Here is a 23,076-nt window from a genome sequence, read left to right as displayed (position 1 = left end):
TTGATGGAACCGTGGTAGATTTTGTTTTTATGTATCACACTTGAGAGATATGTGTGAGTTAATAAAAGGAGTTGGTTTTGAGAGTCTGGTGTGTGTTCTCCTGCATCTACAGTGTGTGTGTGTGTGTGTATTACTGCTACACAGTCACTGCAACACCCAAGGCTTTGAAGAGCATGAGGTGACTCATTCAACCATCAGACCTGACGAATCAATTTGGAAGGGAGGGTTTCTGGGCTCACCTCGTCATCCTTGAACCAGGACAGGGTCTCTGCGGTCAGGACAAACCAGTACTCTTTGCCCCGCCCTTGATGATGCTTATGTTGTTGATGGTAAGCCAGCCCTTCCTGATGACCTGCAGGGTCAGGGTTCAGAGGTCAGGGGTTGTGTCGTGGGTGGGCGAGAGGGTTTATATCAGTTTGAAGGGTGAAGGATAACTCACTCATAAAACAGCTAGCGCTGTGTGCTTCTACATGATTCTGGGTGGCTACATGTACAGATTCTTTTACAGAGTCCAGATAAGTAAAAACTATGTGAGTAAGAGTGAATTATCCCCAGAGGAAAGAGAGAGAGAGAGAGAGAGAGAGAGAGACAGAGAGACAGAGACAGAGAGAGCGAGAGAGAGAAACCGAGGCATGCACAGCGATGATAAGCTTGAAGAGCAAATGGAAATCAGATGTCCAACGACAAAAACCACCGTGGAGGGAACTGAGAAAAAGCAAATCAAACACTGCCCATTCACACAGAGGAGAAGAGGGAAGGAAGGAAGGAGGGGAGAGAGAGGGTGGAGGGCGGCCTGCTGGGAGAGAGAGAGACAGAGAGAGAGAGGGGGGGGGGCGGGTGGACAGGCCAGGCCTGGTGATAAGAGCAGAGACAGAGAGAGAGAGAGAGAGAGAGAGAGAGAGAAGAGAGAGAGAGAGAGAGAGAGAGAGAGAGAGAGAGAGACAGAGAGAGAGAGACAGGAGGCCTGGTGATAAGAGACAGAGCGGTGTGCAGGAAAAGGAGGAAAACAGAAGAGGAAGAGAGCGAAGGACACAAAGCTAAAAAAGGACAGCTTTGGGCCCCGAATGAAAGAGAAATGGGAGAGAGAGAGAGAGAGAGAGGCGTGACACGTACATCCTGACTCAGACACACACACACAGCATGTGTAGGCAGCCAGGGCACAGAGGTGGAGCTGTGGAGAGAGGGTTAGAGGCTGGAAAACAACGACAAAGAGATACCCTCTGCACAGGGGGAGGAACGAGACGAGCGTGAGTAAGAGGAGGTGTGTGTGTGTGAGGGAGTGTGTGTGTGTGAGAGGGAGTGTGTGAGTGAGTGTGTGTGTGAGGAGTGTGTGTGTGAGGGAGTGTGTGTGTGAGTGTGTGTGTGAGGGTGTGAGTGTGAGTAACAGATTCCACAGGGAGTGACGGTGGCTGGCAGTCTGCAGAGAGAGGCAGTGTCACAGTGAGACAGATCGGTCAGTGAAGTCAGTGAGGAAGGTCAGTCTAGTTTATCCTCCAGCACGTGACTTGTCGAGCATAAAGCGGCCTTTACACTGAGGCTCAGACCTCCTGTCGTACACAGGGGGCTCCAGGGGGGGCGGTAGAGAGAGAGAGAGAGAGAGAGAGAGAGAGAGAGAGAGAGAGAAGAGAGAGAGAGAGACAGAGAGAGAGAGATTACAGAAACTGGACTCATACTATTAGACTGAAGGGACGAGCTACCACACCCTGGGAAGAGAGAGAGGGGGAGAGAGAGAGAGATGTTTATGGTTAGCCTACATCCACCCTGACTGCAGTCCAGATGGAGTCAGTGCTTCATGAACACATAAGCAATATGAACGTGTTAATAACAAACAACACTTCAAGTTCAAGCCCTTGTTTCCTTCCCCTTAACATCCAACCTCCCTTCCTGGGAGAGATCACAGATCTTATGTATATAGCACCAATCTGCCTGGCTTACACCTGTCCAACCATGTCAGATCAGAGATACTTCTAGCAAGGGAGGAAAGAGGAATCCTTTTCTCACCTGGTTCCCTGCAAGGCTCTTCTTTGAGGTCGATGGCAGAGCGGGTTTCTGGCACTGGGAAAGACAGAGGGCAGAGATGTGGTCACAACTTTTTCTAGATACATTTTTTTCAACCTTTTGAAACTTTGTTTTTAAGTAAAAAAAATAAATAAATAATAATCTACTTCAGGACAGTAACAAAGTATTTGTACTTTGTTGCTTCCCATCTCTGGTGGTGAGGGAGAGATGTGGAGATAGGGGAAGAGACTAACACAGGGAGAAAGAGGGATGGAGAAGGGAGAGAGAGAGAAGAGATGGCCAGCAGGGTAGGTAGATAGGGAAGGACTCACTTAGCAAAACCTACAAAGTCCTCGTGGTTGGTGTTGATGTAGGCTAACTGAACATCAATGAGCAGCAACACCTGCAGAGCGCACACAGACACACACACACACGGTGACTGGGCAGGCCCTGGGAGGTCTGCTGAATGGGAGGATGTGATTGGGTGGTGACCTGGTCTTTGGCTGTGCTCTCTCGTTCTCTGATGTGTGATGTCACGATCCTCTCGGTCTCCTCTTGCAGCCTAGGAACGAGCCAGCTAGAGACGAGAGACACCACACTGAGAGATATCTCCACACTCACTCTCACACAAACACACACTTCCCCCCACACACACACTCACATACACACACCCTCTCTCTCTCTCTCTCTTCTCACACACACACACACCTCCCTCACACACACCCTCTCTCTCTCTCTCTCTCTCTCTCTCTCTCTCTCTCTCTCTCTCTCACAAACACACACACCCTCTCTCTCTCTCTCTCTCTCTCTCTCTCACACACAGACACCCTCTCTCTCTCTCTCACACACACACACACAGGCAGGCAGGCAGGCAGGTACTGTACCCTGATGGTACACTGGCGGACAGTGGCGATGAGTTCCTGGATGACCATATCAACACATCTGAGACAGGGAGCCTTCAGAGTCAAAATGTGTCTCTTCACTATGGCCTCGAAGGCCATGTCTGGGGTGAACAGACCTGTCCTGCAGAGAGGGAGGAGAGGGAGGGAGGGAGAGCCAGAGAGAGAGAGAGAGAGAGAGAGAGAGAGAAGAGAGAGAAGAGAGAGAGAGAGAGAGAGAGAGGAGAGACAGAGAAGGAGAGTGAAGAAGAACCAGGGGAGAAAGTGAGGAAGAGACACAGAGAAGAACAGAGACAGTGAGAGAGAGTCAGAAAGAGAGAGTCAGAGAGAGAGAGAGAGAGAGAGAGAGAGAGAGAGAGAGAGGAGAGAGAGAGAGAGAGAGAGAGAGAGAGAGAGAGAGAGAGAGAGAGAGAGAGAGAGAGAGAGCACACCTGATACCGTGGATGTTCTTGATGGCGTAGGTGATCTCACGTCGTACATCATCTCATCACACTCCATCTGAGTCAGAAGGTTTCAGCTCATCAGTGTCACACACACACACACACACACTCTGGAGGATTAAGGAGGATGTGAAGGCTCACCTGGACCAGTTGGAAGGGGAAGCGTTCGTGGAAGATGCGGTTGATCCTGGCCCTCCGGACAGCTCCTCGTGTGTTCACCTGGGCCCCACAACCCTCGATGCACTTCTCAAAGTCCACCGCAAAATGCTGCATCAACCTACGGCACACCACACACACACAGTATCTTAGCTACGCACAAACAGGTAGGTGAACACACACACACACACACAGAGGTGTGGACTGACTGCAGCAGAGCCTTGGTCTTGCGAGCGGGGGTCGTCCGGGGGGTGTTGGCGGTACTCGTGCCGCCTCGCGCCCCAGCGCCCGCAGCTGGGCCTGCACACGGCCACGGAATGCTGGCAGAGTCTCCCGGATGTGATTGGTCAGTTGCTGCACACAAGCACCACACACACGTAACAAGATGAAAAATGCGTGGGTGTGTGAGTGTGTGTGTGTGTATGAGTGTGTGTGAGTGTGTGTGAGTGTGTGTGTGTGTGTACCTGGTTGAGGACTCTCTGGAGGTGCAGTGTGCCCATGCGGTCGGGCCATGTGTCTGTAGGAGGGGTGCGACAGGAAGAACGTCTTCTCTGCCGCCAGCGCCTCACTGATGTCCTTCCTGTCCTCGATGTCCTTCTGACCGCGGTTCACCACCCCTACGTACCCTGGGGGGCGGGGGAGGGGGGGGGGGGAGAGGAGGATAGAGGAGATGAGTGACAATGCAAGGATATGTCCCTTATGTCTACATCCAGTCTTTCAGAACGTGGAGTTCTGGTCAGAGCGGGAACGAGCAGCGCTCCAGGGAAGTGTGGAGCAGAGAGGGGGAGGGGCTGGTGGAGTGGTGTCTATGAGGGGCTGGGATCCATGATAGAGTGGTGTCTATGAGGGGCTGGGATCCATGTCGAATGGCCCACTTTGGAGCCAGTCTGCTGGGTAACAGTAGAAGCATATCCCTTGGTCTCCATGGATAATGCATTTCCACTAAGAGAGTAGGCATAAAGCAGCCAGCACCTGCTGTGGCTTTACCCTGTCTTTACCCTGCCCCGGGGCACACACACACACACACACACACACACACACTGCTGGCACAGATCACCCAGCCCCGGCTCCCACAGTCCAGACAGAAACACGACCCTATGAGCTCAGCACTATGCACTGTCACTGTCTGTATCTGCTCACCGACACACACACACGCACACACACACACACACAGAGGTGTTACATCATACAGAATAGCTGGCTGACTTTACCATTGCATTTGTGTGTGTGTGTGTGTTTGGGCAGTGGGACCGTGGTGAGAAATGCTTCAAAAACCTGTCTCATCATGCTGAGCTTGGTCTGAACTGCTGTTTAGTGCTAAAAGACATGACCCCCCCCCCCACACACACACACACACACACACACACACACGTTCTACACACTGAAGCCTACCCCTGCGTAGGGGCAGCAACCTGTTCTCCAGGATGACCCTGGCGTCCGTGCCCTCGTCCATCAGGTCCAGCTTGGTAATGACCCCGATGGTGCGCAGCCCTGGAGGTCAAAACAAGAACAAGAATTTCTTATGTCTTAAGAACAAGTCAACCTCCCTCTTCGGGTCCTCACACACACACGCACGCACACGCCCTACCCTGGGGGTCGACATCCTTGGCCAGTTTGAGAGCGTCCGAGTTGGCCAGGTCAGTGTTGCCGGGGGTGACGGCCAGGATGAGACAGTTGTCTTTGCAGATGAACTGCATGATCATGTCTCGAACCTGGTACTCTATGTCTGCAGGTTGGTCACCCAGTGGTACCTTGGTGATGCCAGGCAGGTCTACCAGAGTCAGGTGCAGAACTGCACACACACACACACATACACAATATTAGGCTACACACTGTACACACACAGGTAGGGTATTATACGACAACCAGTATTGTCCTGTACACACACACACACACGCACGCACACACACAGAAGGTACCATGAGGGGAGTAGATCCTCAGGTGGATGGGGGCAGCAGAGATGCCCTTATTGGCTCCTGTCAGTCTCTCCGTTTCCACTTCAATCTCCTGCCGAACCTCCAGGAAATCTGTGAACCTCTTCCCTTTACAGTGCAGGAACTCTGCATACTCTGAGGAAGGGGGTGGGGGGGGGGGGTGAGGGGGTCAGAGATCTGTCATCTTAACACAGTCCTGAGTCTGACACATTATGTGCTCCATATCTGGTAGTGTGCTGCCCTCTAGAGACAGAAGTCGATATTGACTCGCTGATAAATTCTAAATGAACAGGCTGCAGCCTTCTGGAAGGAGACCTGGGATAGTACCTGTTAGTACCTGTGTTGGTACCTGTGTTGGTACCTGCGTTAGTACCTGTGTTGGTACCTGTGTTGGTACCTGTGTTGGTACCTGTGTTGGTACCTGCGTTAGTACCTGTGTTGGTACCTGTGTTGGTACCTGTGTTGGTACCTGCGTTAGTACCTGTGTTGGTACCTGCGTTAGTACCTGTGTTAGTACCTGTGTTAGTACCTGTGTTAGTACCTGTGTTAGTACCTGTGTTGGTACCTGTGTTAGTACCTGTGTTGGTACCTGTGTTGGTACCTGTGTTGGTACCTGCGTTAGTACCTGTGTTAGCGCTGATGAGTTGGAGCACCAGAGGTCTGCGAGTCACGATGCCTGGGCCACGCGGGAGGAAGTCCCTGGAGGGAGGGGGGGGGGGGGGGGGGGGGGGGGGGGGGGGGAGGGGGGAGGAGGGACACACACACAAAATATATCACTTTTCATGCCTGGCCTTGACTGTGGCCCTCCATCTTCCTTCTATCTCCCCCCATCCTCTCTCTCTCCCCATCCCCTCTCTGCCTCTCTCCCCATCCCCTCTCTCCCTCTCTCCCCATCCCCTCTCTCCCCATCCCCTCGCTCTCTCCATCCCCTCGCTCTCCCCATCCCCTCTCTCCCTCTCTCCCCATCCCCTCTCTCCCCATCCCCTCTCTCCCTCTCTCCCCATCCCCTCTCTCCCCATCCCCTCTCTCCCCGTCCCCTCTCTCCCTCTCCCCCTCCCCCATCCCCTCTCTCCCCATCCCCTCTGCCTCTCTCTATCTACTTCTCCCTCTCACCCTCCCTCTCTCTACGTCTCCCCTCCTTCTCTCTGTCTTTCACACACACACACACACACACACACACACACACACACACACACACACACAGCAGGGCATACCAGTCACAACCAATGCAGGCGTGTCAAGAAACGCATACTGAAACACTATACCACTTCTGCATCTTTACTACGGCGGTAATGCTTATTTATGGATGCTTCACGTGTAAGCTTTTCCAGAGAGGAGAGAGGAAAGGGATCTAATCTACTGTCTATAAGAGGGCTTCAGTGCCCACTGGGCAGTTGTGAAATAGGCAGGACAGTGTTGGATCTTTCCAAACAAACTACAAAAGTCCAGGTAGGTAACCAGTACGGTCAATGGAGCAGGCTTGGGTGGGAGTCATGCTCGCATGCGGTCGAGGTTTCCTCTGCCTTACGTAACAACATCCTGCTGTTCTATTTAAGGTTTGGGAAGTGTATTTAACTTAACAGTATCCTTCTATTGACCACAGAGTGGAACACCACTGAGAGGGGCCAGGTGTTGAAGAGATCTGGCCCTCATGGTGCCGAGGACGGCTAACAGTTCACTAGGAGGAGCCTTCAACCTCTCTCTCTCTCTCTTTGTGACTCTCTCACTCCCCTCTCTCTTTTCTCTCACTCTCTCTGTTCTCTCTTTCTCCCTCCCTCTGTCTGTCTGATCTAGCAACACTCAGTGGAGAGCTGGATGGTGTGCTCTGATCAACTCTCTGATGTTCTCTCTCCAGGGTCACATCCCCCCAGGCTAGCCCAGACCCTTCCCCGACCTCCCGTCCTCCACTGTTAGAGCCTCTGTCTGGACCGGCAGTCCGTTCCAAGAGCTAGCACAATACCAGAGGCATTAGCAGAAGAATCCAGATGGAAACAGCGTAGTCTGTATTCAAACAACCAGGCCTTTACAAAAGACCTGTTCTACTCTGCTCAGCTTTAACCAAGGCAATAACAACCATCTGCTGGTCACCCTGGACAACCCAAGACACCCCCCCCCCCCCCAGACCTTGTTCTGCCCCTGACCTTCCCCTGTGTTACCCTCTGACCTCCTGGTCGTGCCCGAGGACTCCAGAGACACCTCTGTGGAGACCCACTGAGACAGCACAGCCTGGGCAATGTCACACACACACACCGTCATGCCAAGCATCCAGCTATCACGTCTCCCAAATGCAGCCACACAACCAGATACAGAGACTACAGTATTCCACGGTCAGGAATGCTCTCCATCCCAGTCACGTGGACAGGAATCTGTTGAGGTCGCTTACAGAACCAAGAAGACGACCTTATTCGGATCACTTGAGTGCTAAGAAGGTCAGGATTTAACCACACATTGTTCACCAGTGTGATGATGTAGAAAACTCAAACTAGTCATAATTAAAAGAGGCATTCTTCATTACCTCCAGTCCTGCTCTATCGGGAGAAACAGTTGGCTTACCTGCCTACGAAGTTTTCCAAGACGGAACTCTTGCCCGCGCTCTGGCCACCTACGACTGCAATCTGCGGCAGCTCCAGATTGCAGCTCTGGCCGATGGTGCTAAACGCATCTTGAAGTCGATTCACCAGCGGAATAAGTTCCTCCATCCCTTGGTTGCCCATCGCAACGCTGGCGTCTGGATGTGGGGGTGGGGCAACTGACTCTTACTTGACTGCCGACCTGTCAAACTTCTATGCAACACCATCCAAGAGTTGAATCAGCCCTTGAGGATGAATAATAGTTTAGCAACGTTACCCAACACTGTTTTAAAATCCCCTAATTGTACTAAACAATATAATTAACAATGTATGGTTAATTTATAATAAATTCGTAGCTTCAAGTTACCAGCCTCAGTGATTGCTAGACTGGCTAGAAAAGCTAGCTAACACCAACTGATAAGATAGCTAGCTCTGTTTTATAGCTAGTGGTTTATTTAATGACAGCACCTTTCTATTTGATTTTTAAGCATGAAAAACAGACTATGAGACGTTTCATCACTTCAAATTCTGTGAATAAAAAGTTACTTTAGGCTATGAATCTCGGCACCCATGTAGCCTAAGTAAGTGTAAAAACGAGTATTCGCTGGTTGGTCCGCACCTCTCCACTGCAGCGCAGGGGCAGGGCGCAGCGGTCCCTTCAAACTGTTTTGCTTTCAGGAATATTTCCCACTTGAAAATACGTTTGTTTTTCAGACAGTACTGGGAAACATTTGTTTTCACTTGCCAAAGTTTTCGGTCCGATTACAGATCCATTACCAGAACGAAACTAAAAAAACTCTTCTGAGTAGTTTGACCGTCTGACAGCGAGCTAACGGTCCATATATGTCCGCCCTCTGCGCAGACTCAACATTTGTTGTACGCACGTTCACCTCTGAGTACTCCTACACGAAATAACGGCCATGAATTAACCAACTAAGATCGTTGTTTGGTTTGACAGACGCTCAGTTATACCATTCTCGCCGGTCGATGGCTATCAGAAGTGGGACAGTACTGTCCTCTCTCTCCCCCGCCCATTTCCATAAAGTCTGCAACTGTAACCGTGCCGCTTGCGACTCATCAACTGTAAATAACACGGCTGCATTCTTTGGCACTGAGCGAGGAAGGGAGTAGTGTCGGCTCATACCGGCTGAAGGAATGGACCTCGTATCTATGTAAAAGATTTACAAATGTTCAGCATGTTACATGGATAGAGAACTAGCTCAAATGAAATACATTGATGGGAGAATCTGGACTGTAGTTAGGAACAACGGTGCTGACATAGGATACAAGCGTCATAACTACTGTTTGCAAGACGGTTAGCATCCTCAATGGACTGAATGAGTCATAACATGATCTGTTATCCACCACTACTGAACTCCAAAGACACACAATTGTTTGAGACAAATAAAACATAATTTACTGTGTTGACATTATCTGTACTGTCATCCAATATCCATCCCAAATTTATTTAGGAAAATCTAAAAAGAAAAAATGGAGACAACAGAATGTCACTCTCTCCTCCGATCAGCATCCTCCTCTTTCGTTTCACTCCAATCACCTTGAAAACAGACATTTTCATGCTACTTTCAGGTCTTCCAGCATCTCTGCGATGTCTATCTGAGGTTTGACAGTCCTGCCAGTACTGTTCAGGCTCAGCGCCCCCTGCAGGCTCTTGGCTGCCTGTGCGAGAGACGCAGGGAGAAGGGGGGCGCAGTCCGCCTGCGAGCACAGGAGCACCTCGTTGACCTCTCCCTCGATCCCTCGTGACAACACGCTCGGGAACACGCCCCGCACACGCTCCAGAACACTCTTCCTGAGCGCCGAGTCACGACACACCAGGTTCAACATGAATACACCTGAGGAGGGAGGGAGAGAGGGAGAGGGAGGCAGGGAGCATTGGGAAAAGGGGTGAGTGAAAGGTGCAAATAAACAGACTTTGACTAAATGTTCAACCAATGCACCAATACCCTGGGTGGTGGGGTGTTTCGGGGGGTACTGTACCTCTCGGGGTGAGCAGGTTGCGCACTTTCTCCAGGAAGGACGTTTCCACAAAGGCAGGAGGAGGGCAGCTCATGCCCAGAGTGGAGTCCTTGCTGTCCACATCAAACATGACGACGTCACACGATCGAGCGCCTGCCAAGTCGACAGAAAACATCCATTGCATTCACAGTGCGTTTTGTCACGCGGACAACAACATGTTCTGTGACATCACAGTTCCTCTGACATCACAGTTCCTCTGACCGTCTCTCTCCAGGGTCCTGATGTGTTCCAGCCCGTCTCCCAGGGTGACCTTCAGCCTGTCATCGGGTCGAAACCCGAACCATCCCTGGGCCACCTCCAGGATGGCGGGGTCTAGCTCCACCACCTCCACGCTGGCATCAGGCACAAAGTCCCGCAGAAATTGGGGCAGGCCCCCTCCCCCCAGCCCCACCAGGAGCACCGACACTGGGGCATCTAGGTAGGGGAGGAGGGTGAAGAAAGGAGGGTTGGAGGTCAGGGGTTAAAGGTAGCTTTGCTAATGTCAAGTAATAAAAGAATAATCTTAATACAGTAAATCTTAACTACATCTACAGACGTAAGAGTCTGAGGTAGTCATTACATCTTTACAGCCCCCCAAACACACCTTTGTTTTGGGCTGTGCCCACTCCCAGCACGGTAAGACCAGCCACCATGACCTTATGGTGAGCACAGCAGAGATAGCCGCTGTCCACTGACAGGACGCCCCCTGGAGGCTGGGAGGGGGACGACGCTGGTGGAGGAGCAGCCGCCTTCACCTTCTTCCTGTTTTTCTTCCTCCGCACGGAAGCTTCAAGAGAAGAAAGAAAACCCGTTGTTTGCGCTCGACTCAACAGCAGCCATGGCGAGCTGACAGAACCGGAGAAACTCTCACCTTCTGGGCGGAAAAGGCGGCTTTCTGATTGGATGAGGCCGGCGTTCTTCAGGAAAACCAGCCTACGGTAGAGCTCTCCGTCCTCTCCACGGACGTCCTCTACGGTGAACTCTCCGCTCAGCTCACTGACCCCGCGGCTCACCACCTCCCTCCAGCCCAGCTCGCCCCCTACAGACAGGAAAGGGACCTGCAGGGACAAACAGCACATTTCAAGTCATTTTCCACATACGTTGATGCCAGATGGGACTACGTTTGGAGAGGGCGATAATATTAATCTAGAGTCTGATTTGCTACCTGCTGATTGGCTGGCATCCCTGGAGGAGCCAGCTCCATCACCATAGGGGAGAGTTCTGATTGGACAGCCTGCATGTCAGTGTATTCCTGGTCCCGGTGCATCACCACGACAACCAGCCGGCGGAAGTTGGCACTGGCGGCTAGTTGACCACGCCCCTCCTTCGAGCCGTATAGCCAATCTGTCTCTCTGCCCTGAGGCACTGGGGTGACAAAAGGAACACATAACCCACCATAAAGAAATATCCTTCATTATTACAGAACAGCAACCAGTATGTTAGAGGAGTCAATACATGAGCTTAGACAGGAGAATAGACCAACAGCTTACCAATAAAGATGGCAAAGTGATTGGCTTTGGGCACCTTGGCTCCGGGGCAGCAGTCCTGCACAGTAAGGGTGTACCTGGGGCACCCAGTGGGCGCGTGGCAGAGGGTGAGGGAGGGGCTGGAGGTGGCGTCGGTGCCTGCGCGGAGCCTCTGCCTCAGGATGGCGTACGCCTGCCTCTCCTTCACGGCCGATAGGAGGTCTGCCACCTGCGCGAGGCGGGCAGCGGCTCCGTCTTCTCCCTGACACATCTCCAGGATGGGCGTGGGCGGAGTCACGCGGAACTTGGTGCAGATTAAAACGAAGACTGGCAGCGCGAAGGAAGAGGCCTCGCTCTCTGGGTCGCCAAGGCAGTGAAGCCTCACAGCCCAGCCCACCCCCACGAAGTGTTCTACAGCCAGACGGATCACGCTCTCCTGGGCTAGCGTCACACACACATACCGGCCCCCCACAGCCAACACACGGCCCACCTGTGAACACAGTGTACAAACAGCAAACAGCTAATGATAAGCTAATGATACGGCTAATGATAATGCTAAGCAACGACATGGAGGGCAGACGTAACCGTGGCTAACCTCGGTTAGCATCCTGCCCGCTAGCGCACCCTCCTCCTCTGAGGCCATGGCGTCCAGGGTGCCCTTGTCCAGCGACGCCTGGTAGCTGCCGTCCTCGTACGGGGTCTGGGTGGCGTCTACCTGGTGGAAGGTGAGATCGGGCCGTCGTTCAACGTTCCGCTGATTCATGTGATTCACGACTGTCTCGCTGATGTCGATGTTGGTGAGATGTCGGTAGCCAACATCATACAGCTGTTCGCTGAGCTCCGAGTTACCGCAACCAACCACCAACACCTGGAAGAAAAGTTATGTTCGCATAATCCTCATGCAAGATGATAATCTCGCTCACTATACGATCATAAAGACAACAAATGTGACATTTGACAGAAAACGTGTAGGCCAGCTAGCTGTTTACCTTGTCACGGGGTTTGATGTATTTATGCAGCACGCCGCAGAGTTTGTTGTAGTCTCCATACCATTCAAATGCCTTTTCGCCTCTCTTTTTGAAAAAACGCTCCCAATATTCAGCTGAACTGAATTCTTCGGCCGTACGGGGCAAAAGACTCATGTCTTTATCACTTAGATAGCTGTCTATGCAGTAATCTTTCTCCGGACAATCTGTCAAGCCATTATACTACTCATCAGGACAGTTGGAAATACACTTCTTTCTAGATAACACACGCCTTTCGCTTCTTCACTTCCCACATGGCATTTTCCACCCGGACGACATATTATTGCTGTACAGAAGGAATTCTCTCTTCTGATTTGCGGAGCTTCTTGATAATGGGCTGTCATTGGCTGCTGCAGACCCGGATGTTTTTTCGGTCCGGCGAGTTCTGGTACAAGCGCAAAATCCTTCCGCTCAACGAAGGAATTGATTTAGCCGTAGGACTGAGAATGGCTATGCCAGCGGGAAGATCGGTTGTTTTCGTGACTGGAAATGCGAAGAAATTAGAAGAGGTAGGATAATTATACTGTCAGATATTGAGCTGTCGCGCCATGCCATGTCACGCCAGAATGTGTTGAGATGAAAGGCTACCTGCTTGCTAGATAGGGCAGTGAATGGAGGCACTGTATACGTGCTATGCGTGTAACTGAATATAGCTTACTACAGATTCATGCTCATATATAGAATAATGGTGGTGGTGTGTGACCCACATAGAGACATATTATTAATCAATGTCTGTATTATTAGGTCATTCAGATCCTAGGAGACAAGTTTCCCTATAAACTACAGTCCAAGAAGATTGATTGTAAGTAACATTTACACATGAAAGAAAACGACACAACTGTGGAACTAACCTCTATGTTTGAGCCAACCATGATCTAACCACCACGGTCGTTGTTTGTCAGTGCCTGAATACCAAGGAGAACCCGATGAGATTTCCATACAGAAGTGTAAGGAAGCAGTGAACCAGGTATGTTCTGCAAGCCTGTATTCAATCTTTAAAGTGCTGGCTTGTTAGGTGAAGTAGCCCTACTACTGCGTGGCAGATGATGAATAATACACGCCAGAGTCCAAACCTGTTCATTGCTGTCCTGGTCTTCCCAGGTGGACGGCCCTGTGATAGTGGAGGACACCTGTCTGTGTTTCAGAGCCCTGGGAGGACTGCCCGGACCCTACATGTGAGTACAGGGAGTCAGGTGGGAGTCAGGTGGCTGAGCGGTTAGGGAGTCGGGCTAGTAATCTGAAGGTTACCGGTTCGATTCCCGGCTCTGTCAAATGACGTTGTGTCCTCGGGCAAGGCACTTCACCCTACTTGCCTCGGGGGAATGTCCCTGTACTTACTGTAAGTTGCTCTGGATAAGAGCGTCTGCTAAATGACTAAATGTAAATGTACAGAGTCACACCAGGTCCAAGGACGCAGGCAGCTGATTCCCACCTCACACCTCAAGATCTGTGTCCATCACTGTGTGCTGTTAGAAACTATACACTAATGAATAATAAATCACCCATGTTTTGTCTTCCTTGTAGTAAATGGTTCCTGGATAAACTGAAGCCTGAAGGTGAGGGAGCCTGCTTTAGTACCATGAAACAACTAGCTTAGACACATAAGAGGGAGTCAGGTGGCTGAGCGGTTAGGGAATCGGGCTAGTAATCTGAAGGTTGCCGGTTCGATTCCTGGCTGTGCAAAATGACGTTGTGTCCTTGGGCAAGGCACTTCACCCTACTTGCCTCGGGGCAATGTCCCTGTACTTACTGTAAGTCGCTCTGGATAAGAGGGTCTGCTAAATGACTAAATGTAAATAAGAGCTTGTTTGTCAGTGATGGTTGCTGGTAATGGTTGTGGTTGCCTCCAGGTCTGCACAAGCTCCTGGCCGGCTTTGAGGATAAATCTGCCTGGGCTCTCTGCACGTTCGCCTTCTGCGCTGGAAAACAGGAACCCGTGCAGCTCTTCAGGGGGATAACAGAGGTAGAATAACGCGATAAGAGCGTCTGCTAAATGACGTAATGTAAATTTAAATAACACGCACACAGTTAGGCCTGTGCAAATTACGTTTGACCAACAGAGAACTTCTAGTACCGACACAGAGAATTCTAAACGCCTGTTTGCATCTTTTGGATCTCAGGGCCGTATTGTAGAGCCCAGAGGCCCTCGAGACTTCGGATGGGACCCCTGTTTCCAACCTGATGGTTACGACAAAACGTAAGCAAGCACCTGCACCAAACACAAGAGATTTGAGCTCATTTTAATTACACCACTAGGGGGCAGCAGAAGGCAACAGGAAATAAAGCTAAACATCCTGGATGTAGATTGATGGTGGGTTTCCAGGAATGTTGTAGATCAATGTGACATGCTTTTTGCAGTGCATGAGGATTTTTATCTTTTACAGCTCTTTCACAAACCATTAACTTTATTTGTCCCCTGGAAGCAGAGAGAAATCGTAAAACATTTTCCCTTTCCTCCCAAAAGCTATGCTGAACTGCCCAAGGAGGTGAAGAACTCGATCTCTCACAGATATCGAGCTCTGTCGGCCATGTCTGAACACTTCTGCTCTCAGGCCAAAGACGAAACCCCTCAGGGCAAGAAGAAGAAGCAAGATGACTGACCAGCATCAGCCAATCAGAAGAAGCAAGATGACTGACCAGCATCAGCCAATCAGAAGAAGCAAGATGACTGACCAGCATCAGCCAATCAGAAGAAGCAAGATGACTGACCAGCATCAGCCAATCCAAGATGGAAGAACCAGAGATTCACCCATGGCGTCTGTACAGGTTTCTGCTGAGTCAGCTGATACAGGGCTGAGTAGTGGACAGTTACTGTTTATTTTGTTTTATTTTGTTTGTCAGTTTTTTTTATAAGAGACTGATCCTACTGTATTCTTATATTTTAATATTTGTGCATGTAAGACAGTGAACTTATATCCCAAGTGACCATCAGGATTCCTCTCCCGAAAGTTCTGATCAGACTGTTCCATCCACCTACTGGTTTGAATAAATTTGTTTTTGTGCAACAAAGTATGTGTAGCATTTTTTACCGTTTCAAGAGTTGAAATGATGTTGCAGTTGCAGACACTGCATCTACTTGTGTCTTACTTGCATGGAAATTTAATTGTTTTCATGTAGAGTTTGTTAAAGCGGTTAGTGAATCGGGCTATTAATCAGAAGGTTGCTGGTTTGATTCCCTGGCTGTGCAAAATGACGTTGTGTCCTTGGGCAAGGCACTTCACCCTACTTGCCTCGGGGGGAATGTCCCTGTACTTACTGTAAGTCCCTCTGGATAAGATCGTCTGCTAAATGACTAAATGTTAAAACTGGTCTCCTGGCCTAGGCTGAGTACTTTTGGAAGCGGTTCAAGTGCTCTCGCTCCTCCGAGTGTTGGGTTCAAGGCTTGCCAGAGACCAGCAGAAACAAAGCCAAGGACCAAGGGTCCTGATGAGAGCAGCAGACAGAGGCCTGTGCCTGAGGCTGGCTCCTGGGGCCTCCAGAGGGGGGCAGGGAGACAGGCCTGTGCCTGAGGCTGGCTCCTGGGGCCTCCAGAGGGGGGCAGGGAGACAGGCCTGTGCCTGAGGCTGGCTCCTGGGGCCTCCAGAGGGGGGCAGGGAGACAGGCCTGTGCCTGAGGCTGGCTCCTGGGGCCTCCAGAGGGGGGCAGGGAGACAGGCCTGTGCCTGAGGCTGGCTCCTGGGGCCTCCAGAGGGGGGCAGGGAGACAGGCCTGTGCCTGAGGCTGGCTCCTGGGGCCTCCAGAGGGGGGCAGGGAGACAGGCCTGTGCCTGAGGCTGGCTCCTGGGGCCTCCAGAGGGGGGCAGGGAGACAGGCCTGTGCCTGAGGCTGGCTCCTGGGGCCTCCAGAGGGGGGCAGGGAGACAGGCCTGTGCCTGAGGCTGGCTCCTGAGGCCTCCAGAGGGGGGCAGGGAGACAGGCCTGTGCCGGAGGCTGGCTCCTGGGGCCTCCAGAGGGGGGCAGGGAGAAGGAGGACAGGATGGGGGGCTGGAGAAGGTGGGAGTGGGCAGCGTGAGGGTCGTTCAGTGCAAAGCCAGAAGCAGCAGGGAAATCTTGGTAACAAACGACCTGGGGTCTGGGTGTCGCTGGGCAGGAACCGGGCCAAACCTGTGACTGATTCCTCCCTGATGTACACACACACACACACACACACAGGATAAACACACACGTACACACACACAGGATACACACGTACACACACGCTCTCTATCCCCAGAGCCTGAAGGGGAGTAACACCATCATTTATCAGACGCAGGTATGTGAAAACATACTACAGTAACACGTAGACAGGAGGGGCGACTGAAGTAGACATGATCTGAAACACACGCTCACACACACACCCAAACCTCTTTGATACAAAAAGCCATAGCAAATTTAACAATTTAATCTTTGTCCATCCACACACAGACAATTAACCCATGCAGGAGGATGTGGAGAAATTAAACAGCGATTCTCCAGTCCCCAGTCCATGCCACCGGAAAATAAAATGGTCTTCCTCAAAAACATATTTAGATTCCAGTACTAATGAGTTTATACTGTCATACAAATCAATGAATTTATCCAGGCATTGAGACTCAGGAAAGACTGAGTCACCATCTTGGATCGTGAATTTCTGCCTGACTGGTGCATCATGTAAAGCTATTGCCATGAATCTCATCTGATAGCTGTTTGCTTAGTGTCATAGGGGCTGTGTAAATAATGAGCAACACAGCAGATCCGGGGAAAGCTTGGCACGACTCATTGGTTTGTTAGAGGACCTGTGGGGACTGAGAGAGCTGTTTTCAGACTAACAATGACAGGCAGTTCTTCATCTCGCAGCTTCTTTGTGTCAGCCACGGTCTTCACCGAGGTAACGAGAACATTTATTTCTGACCTGAGGTCACCAGAGGTCAAAACCATATCTGAGACAGGACAGGAAGGGTCAGATCCTCCTTCTCCCTGAGCTCTGCTGTACCTCTGCAGCAAGATAAGATACCGTTGATGTTCCAGCACTCAGAGAGCCTCACAGTCTACCTTCGACCTGACCACGCTCTTCAGAATGTAAACATCACTGAGGTATGTAAAGACAGATTGATTGATTTTGACCAGGTGACTGCGAAGAGACAAAATGGACCCCTGCTTCTTTTCTGGCTAGGGTCTTCCAGGAAATGACAATTCAGCATCAGTCATCCACAGGTTTACTCTTCCAGTCAAAGCGCTTGCATAAACACCGGGAATGGAAAGCCTATTCAGATGTTCCACACAACAGAAGTACTGTGCCAAAAATGCCACTGAACAAAACAAGGTGTTTATGGAGCCGGTAGATGTGGAAAAGCACGCAGACACACACACATAAAAGACACAACTGCACACACACACAAACACAAAATACACACAAATGTATGCACACACAAACAGACAAGTGTTTAGGTGGAAAGACTGTATATGTCTGTCACTTGTCCAACAAAACACCAAAGATTATGACCTGTTTAATAGAAACCCACAATTTCAATGGACTCCTTACAGTAAGCATGTTAACACTTTCTTCCCCGCAGGAGGGCCGGGGCAATAAACCTTACTCTCTCCACTGTGAAATCGCTCAGAAGAGATTTAAAGGGATTACTTTGTAGTGTGAACGTATTGTCACGCCTCTGTGTGTCTACAAGTGTCCTTGACGTGAGTGGAAAAGTGGCATGATGTTCCAGACTAGGGTAACTAACTTTAAAGTGGAACTTCTTGATGGCGGTCGTCTTCTTCCTGGTTTGGCTTGGTCCAGGGGGCAGATGTACCAGCAGGGATGTGGTATGAAGATCCTAGCACTGTGACTGACGCTGGTGTTAAAACCAGACAGGATGTTCTCATTCCTCACACACAGTAACAAAACAACAACATGTTTGGACTGGACGGGGTAGCGCGGGTACACAGACAGGAAATGATGTCGCCCTTGTGATGCTTTGAGACAACAGGTTAGAGATGAAGATTGAAGGTTGTTACACACCCACGTCAGTTAAGGATCTGGTCTTCAGGAGCAGGGGAGGTTTTGGGGAGTCAGGTGGCTGAGCGGTTAGGGAATCGGGCTAGTAATCCGAAGGTTGCCGGTTCGATTCCCGGTCATGCCAACTGACGTTGTGTCCTTGGGCAAGGCACTTCACCCTACTTGCCTCGGGGGAATGTCCCTGTACTTACTGTAAGTCGCTCTGGAAAAGAGCGTCTGCTAAATGACTAAATGTAAATGTCTAGAACATTCCAACAGGTGTGCAAGCTGGAACCACTTGTATAATTAGAGGTGCCAGTTGCATTAAATATTAGAGTTGTTGTGTCGTTTTCTTCACTGCATTGCAGACTTTCCATGCATGCTGTCTCTGAACGTGCCTGCTTCCCTACAGACCTCTGCTTGTGATGGAGCACGACCCCGAGGCACACGTTGCACTCTCATTTCGTTACATCCCCAGCCAGTCTGCCCTCAAACACAGCTTGAATGACTATGGGCCACAGACCTAAAAGGTTTGTTTTTACACATGTGACTTGATATTTCCAAAATCCAGAAAGATTTCAATTAAACCTTAAAGAAGTCATGAAAATGAGCATTACCCAATAGTTTTACCATCTCATAAATAAAACTTGGGGGGAAATGACTCCTGAATGAAGCCTATCCAAGGTTCATAAGGGTGAGTCACTGCCGTAGAATCCCATTGATCTGAATGATTAAAACAGTTGGGATTGCTGTGATCCCTATTCCTGGTGAGACTCAATTTCCACTTTTCACGATTCCGCTGAGGTCATCCTGCAGCGCGCACAGACGGCTCCTGTCTTCCAGTCCCCTAAACTCCGACTGGCGCACCACATGGAAACTACCGGTGCCCACTGAGAGGAATTGTGTTTTCATTTGCCTCGTTCCACAGATGAATCCCCGCTGACTCCCGTTCCCCAACCTTGCCAGGCCTTCTAACCCTAACCCTCTGAGAGGGCTGTGAGCGGAGGGGGACGTGGTGAAATAGAGATGGACCTCGGGGTTAATGTAGGCTAGTTGTTTTCCCCATTAGCCGCAGCCATGTTGTCTGTTAGTAACCACAACAGAGAATGATTATGCTACGGGGACTTCTGCTATGATAGTAAAGTGGAGGAGATGCGGGGGAGAGATCGCAGAGTGACTGGAGCGGGTGCCGGGTGGGGAAGGGGAGAGGGCATGGATGGGAGCTGTGTCCGTGAGAAGTGAGCGCGAGATGAGGGAACGGAACAAGTCATTGGAATAAAATAAAACCAAGGGCACATCTGCATGCCGATAGACAATGGTTCTTTCAAGTGATCCTCTGAGCAAACAGCCACGATCAATGGGATATCAATGCTGACCTGTCTGCAATCAAGTTCCTCTCTGCTGTGGGTGCTTTGTGTCCGGAGGGAGGATTGTCAAGGGTGTCACCCTGCCCCTTCTTCTCATGTGCTTACATCTGGAGTTGCTGGACGGAGTCTCTACTTGATGGGTCTCACACCTCATTGTGTAACTTACTGTCGAAAGTAGATTTTCTTTAAAAGCCTACATTTTTGGACTGATAGTGGTTAATAAAGTAAAATATTACATGAACCCAGAAAGTCATAACGCCCCTGGTATTATGTTGTTGTTGCGTATTGTCTTTAACGTAGCCTACTATAATTTTAGATGTACAAAATCCTTTTCTTGCAAACTAAATATTATTGAGTATTGAGGCTAGGCATAGAGAGAGATCTGCGTTTGGGACGATGCCGCTGACTAGCGGAGGCAGTGCAGTGATTCTTCATCCTACAGCTTCCAGCTGTTTCCTAGTGCGGTCAGCTGATCAGACTGATCACAAGGCTGGATAGGCTGTCTTGTATTGCTAGCACCACATCTGCAGTGCAATGCACTCATAGCGAACCATCTAAAGCTTGTTCGTTGATGTGAATCCGTGCCATCTCTTTGAGGATCTACCGGGACTAAAAAGCAGGTAATACACATTATGAGGCTAGCTTACCTGCGAACTAGCTGGCTAGCTAGATACCGCTAGCTACGTAATGTTCCTTCGACAGCTACCGTCGTCACATCAGCGGCCTGTCGCTGTCAAGCTAGCTAAGCTAACATATATTAGCAAGGGGGAACGAGCTCTAAAATGTATATGTGTGATTATCTTACTAAATAATATTACTGGGTTTGAGGTACATTCTCATTTAGCATTCACACCTCACCTAGTAGTGGTACAGTATACAATGCAAGAGACTCGAGACAATGAGACCATTTTGATCGGACAGGCAGACGTGATGAGATGAGCTAGCCAGCCAACACAGTTAGAGCTAGCTCTAACCTAGACACAGTCACTAATGTACCACTAATCAATGACAAAGATTAGAATACACCTTAGCTAGCAAGTCATATGTGTTCAAAATCGTATTTACATTTACATTAACATTTAATTCGCAAGTAAAATGGCTACAATGGCTAGCGCAGTCGATCAGTGTGATTCGACATAAATAGTACGGGATTACTGTTATGTCAACAAGAAGCAGTTTAGTGTGAGCTAATTTAGCATGTTACGTGACAGCCTAGATTAAACGTCAACTACTGGTAGCTAATCCTTCTAAACGGGCTCGACGGATCCACTAACGAAACATTTCCCAGGTTCATGTAAACACCCATCCACAGCCGAATTCCCTCCATTGCAGCTGATGACCATCTGACTCTTAACCCAGATAATCTCCATTTCCATTTCTCTATTTCTGATGGTGCAATCTGAGCCTTTGTTCCCTGTTCGAGAATACAACAAAATCATCAACATCACTCAAAACATCTTACCGGTCAATAGAACTGAAGTTGACTGCTCTTTCTGTGCACTCATATCTCTTGAGAGCTTAGACGTGATTGGCCAATCTGGGAATTGTGTGTTGACTCTGCCTCTGAAATAACATCATCCGCTTTCCTATCAGAGGTCAATAATGAGCTATTGAAAGCACAGCTTGCACTTCTTATAACTGCTCCCTAGAAAATCAGCATCTGCTAGTTACTTTCCCCCTCTTCTTCCTCACACCTTCTTCCTCTGCCCTTCTCTTCTCTCTAGTTGCTTCAGGTAGAAAGAAAGCTCTGTCCCTTCGACTCTCTCTGCTCCTCTGTGCACCAGACAGCTCCTCTCCATCCCTGGCCCCTGAATTGGCCTAGTCCACCTGGGTCCCGACCAGGAGAAGCTGACAAAGCAACCGTCCCAGAGCTCAACTGGATTCAATGGTATCGGAACCTCAGTGTAGTGGGGGTAGATGGGAAATTGTGTTTTCCTCTTGTCCTAGCACCACCGGGAACTACTAAAATCTGAGTTGCGGTGCGGTTGATTTGAAAGAGCAGGCAAGGATTTTGTTGGTGTGTGTGTGTGTGTTTCGGATCTCAGCTGTGTTTCTGAGTAATCTCAGGCAGACACATAGACACTGAGATAAGGCTGTGGTTTAGTTACTGCATCCCCACTGTGAAATACAAGACCATGACATACAATGTTTGGCTCCACGGTTAGTTGTTTTCCCCAATTTCAAGGCAGTTCCAGAGCTGAAGCGGAACAGGATTTGAACCATTGGATAAAATAGTTCACCCTGGCAGTCGAGTGAGTGAGTGAGTGCTAGCCATGGCCCGATGTCTCTCCTCATACCTCCTGCTGTGCACCTGTGACCAGGGCTGGCCTAACCTCTCACTCACCCTCCTGCGTGTCAGGGCCCCAGTTCTGTAGCGTCTCGGGCTGGTGGAACACTCAGTCCCCTGTTGACACCAGCCTGCTAGTCTGCACTCGCTTCTGCTCAGTCGAGCGTGAACCATCACACTTTACGATTAGCGTTTGCCTCAACCGTTTTCACAGATAATTTGTCACTTACAAAAGGGGAAATCAATCCAAGAAAAGGCACACCTTGTTCTGTCACACCCAGAGAATCAGATGAAGGTTAACGAAGGGTCAGGCACACTAGCTACGTCTCTCACCTGCTCTTCAGCTCAGCAACGTTAGGCTGTATCAACACCAATTCCTGTAAATCACACATTTACATTAAATATCCTTGTGTTTATGAAAGACGCTCATTTGTCCAAAGCTATGCAAACAGTGCAGGTAGTAGGCACAGCAGAGAATTAAGGACATTGTCTGTCCCAACGTAGCTGAAGCCGTTATGTACATTAGCTATGCAGTTTCCTCGCAGTCATGTACATTGTAAAGTGACGGCGCTGTGAGGCTGTTCCCTGACGCGTCCTTCTCCTCCCCGCCTGCAGAGGGAGCCAGAGCCGGAGGAGCAGCTTGACGACAACATGCCTCCCAAGTTCAAACGGCACCTGAACGATGACGAGGTCACGGGGTCCGTGCGCAGCGAGAGGGTAAGCCTCGGAGCTCACGTCTCCACCCCCGACCATGCAGGGGGAACCAGAGGGCACCAGAGGGGGTTAATGGGGGCGTAGAAGAAGAATATGTGGAAGATAGCAGAAAAAAGGGAGTAGTGGAGAGGAAGGGAGGGATGACAGGTTGAAGACACTTCAGAACTTCCAAGCCAACTGTCTGTTCCTCGTCCAAGCCTCCCTGTCTCTTTACCTCTCCCCCTTTCCATCTGCAGTTCTGTCCTTCTCTCTCC

General features: G+C 50.1%; 4 protein-coding genes across 5 annotated transcripts in view; 2 read left to right on the top strand and 2 right to left on the bottom strand.

Moving 5' to 3' along the window:
- Nucleotides 1-194: 194 nt before the first annotated feature.
- dnm3a (dynamin 3a) lies at nt 195-8,238 on the bottom strand. The gene is given in 19 exon segments (XM_067229434.1): nt 195-298; nt 301-352; nt 2,002-2,055; nt 2,327-2,401; nt 2,491-2,575; nt 2,878-3,021; nt 3,329-3,380; nt 3,383-3,395; nt 3,479-3,614; nt 3,703-3,731; nt 3,733-3,762; nt 3,764-3,847; nt 3,958-3,999; nt 4,001-4,119; nt 4,886-4,984; nt 5,082-5,285; nt 5,413-5,562; nt 6,053-6,126; nt 7,981-8,238. Coding segments are annotated over 19 exon segments (1,707 nt in total). The 5' UTR covers nt 8,142-8,238.
- Nucleotides 8,239-9,405: 1,167 nt separating this feature from the next.
- mettl13 (methyltransferase 13, eEF1A lysine and N-terminal methyltransferase) lies at nt 9,406-12,737 on the bottom strand. The gene is made up of 9 exons (XM_067229866.1): nt 12,472-12,737; nt 12,078-12,350; nt 11,507-11,972; nt 11,182-11,381; nt 10,888-11,074; nt 10,621-10,803; nt 10,239-10,451; nt 9,999-10,130; nt 9,406-9,853 (listed from the first exon to the last, which is right to left on the bottom strand). The coding sequence occupies exons 1-9, from the start codon at nt 12,622-12,624 to the stop codon at nt 9,573-9,575; spliced, it is 2,088 nt and encodes a 695-aa protein (XP_067085967.1). The 5' UTR covers nt 12,625-12,737; the 3' UTR covers nt 9,406-9,572.
- A 153-nt stretch (nt 12,738-12,890) lies between these two features.
- On the top strand, nt 12,891-15,510 carry itpa (inosine triphosphatase (nucleoside triphosphate pyrophosphatase)). Its single transcript, XM_067229875.1, has 8 exons — nt 12,891-13,016; nt 13,252-13,309; nt 13,410-13,474; nt 13,609-13,682; nt 14,032-14,063; nt 14,358-14,470; nt 14,628-14,704; nt 14,972-15,510. Exons 1-8 carry the CDS (start codon nt 12,954-12,956, stop codon nt 15,105-15,107), a joined length of 618 nt encoding a protein of 205 aa, XP_067085976.1. The 5' UTR covers nt 12,891-12,953; the 3' UTR covers nt 15,108-15,510.
- Nucleotides 15,511-20,279: 4,769 nt separating this feature from the next.
- vamp4 (vesicle-associated membrane protein 4) overlaps nt 20,280-23,076 on the top strand; it is a 6,217-nt gene continuing 3,420 nt past the window's right edge. The window contains exons 1-3 of one of the 2 annotated variants that reach the window (XM_067229778.1): nt 20,280-20,441; nt 21,546-21,709; nt 22,724-22,825. In XM_067229778.1, coding sequence (XP_067085879.1) covers nt 21,707-21,709; nt 22,724-22,825 — 105 coding nt within the window. In that variant the 5' untranslated portion in view covers nt 20,280-20,441; nt 21,546-21,706. The remainder of the gene's footprint in view (nt 20,442-21,545; nt 21,710-22,723; nt 22,826-23,076) is intronic. The other variant, XM_067229779.1, reaches the window with a different exon arrangement.

This window comes from Osmerus mordax, chromosome 26 (assembly GCF_038355195.1).
Source record: "Osmerus mordax isolate fOsmMor3 chromosome 26, fOsmMor3.pri, whole genome shotgun sequence".
In the NCBI taxonomy this organism is placed as follows: domain Eukaryota; kingdom Metazoa; phylum Chordata; class Actinopteri; order Osmeriformes; family Osmeridae; genus Osmerus; species Osmerus mordax.
This window is presented reverse-complemented; position numbering and strand designations above follow the sequence as displayed.

What these genes read in the sequence shown, in the direction of transcription:
- mettl13 (XM_067229866.1), bottom strand. Translation starts at nt 12,624, where the DNA reads ATGAGTCTTTTGCCCCGTACGGCCGAAGAATTCAGTTCAGCTGAATAT. An exon ending in TCACTTTGCCATCTTTATTG is followed by an intron (nt 11,382 to 11,506) that starts GTAAGCTGTTGG and finishes TTGTCACCCCAG; the next exon opens with TGCCTCAGGGCAGAGAGACA. An exon ending in GGATGCCAGCCAATCAGCAG is followed by an intron (nt 11,075 to 11,181) that starts GTAGCAAATCAG and finishes TTGTCCCTGCAG; the next exon opens with GTCCCTTTCCTGTCTGTAGG.
- itpa (XM_067229875.1), top strand. Translation starts at nt 12,954, where the DNA reads ATGGCTATGCCAGCGGGAAGATCGGTTGTTTTCGTGACTGGAAATGCG. An exon ending in ACAGTCCAAGAAGATTGATT is followed by an intron (nt 13,310 to 13,409) that starts GTAAGTAACATT and finishes GTTGTTTGTCAG; the next exon opens with TGCCTGAATACCAAGGAGAA. An exon ending in GTAAGGAAGCAGTGAACCAG is followed by an intron (nt 13,475 to 13,608) that starts GTATGTTCTGCA and finishes TGGTCTTCCCAG; the next exon opens with GTGGACGGCCCTGTGATAGT.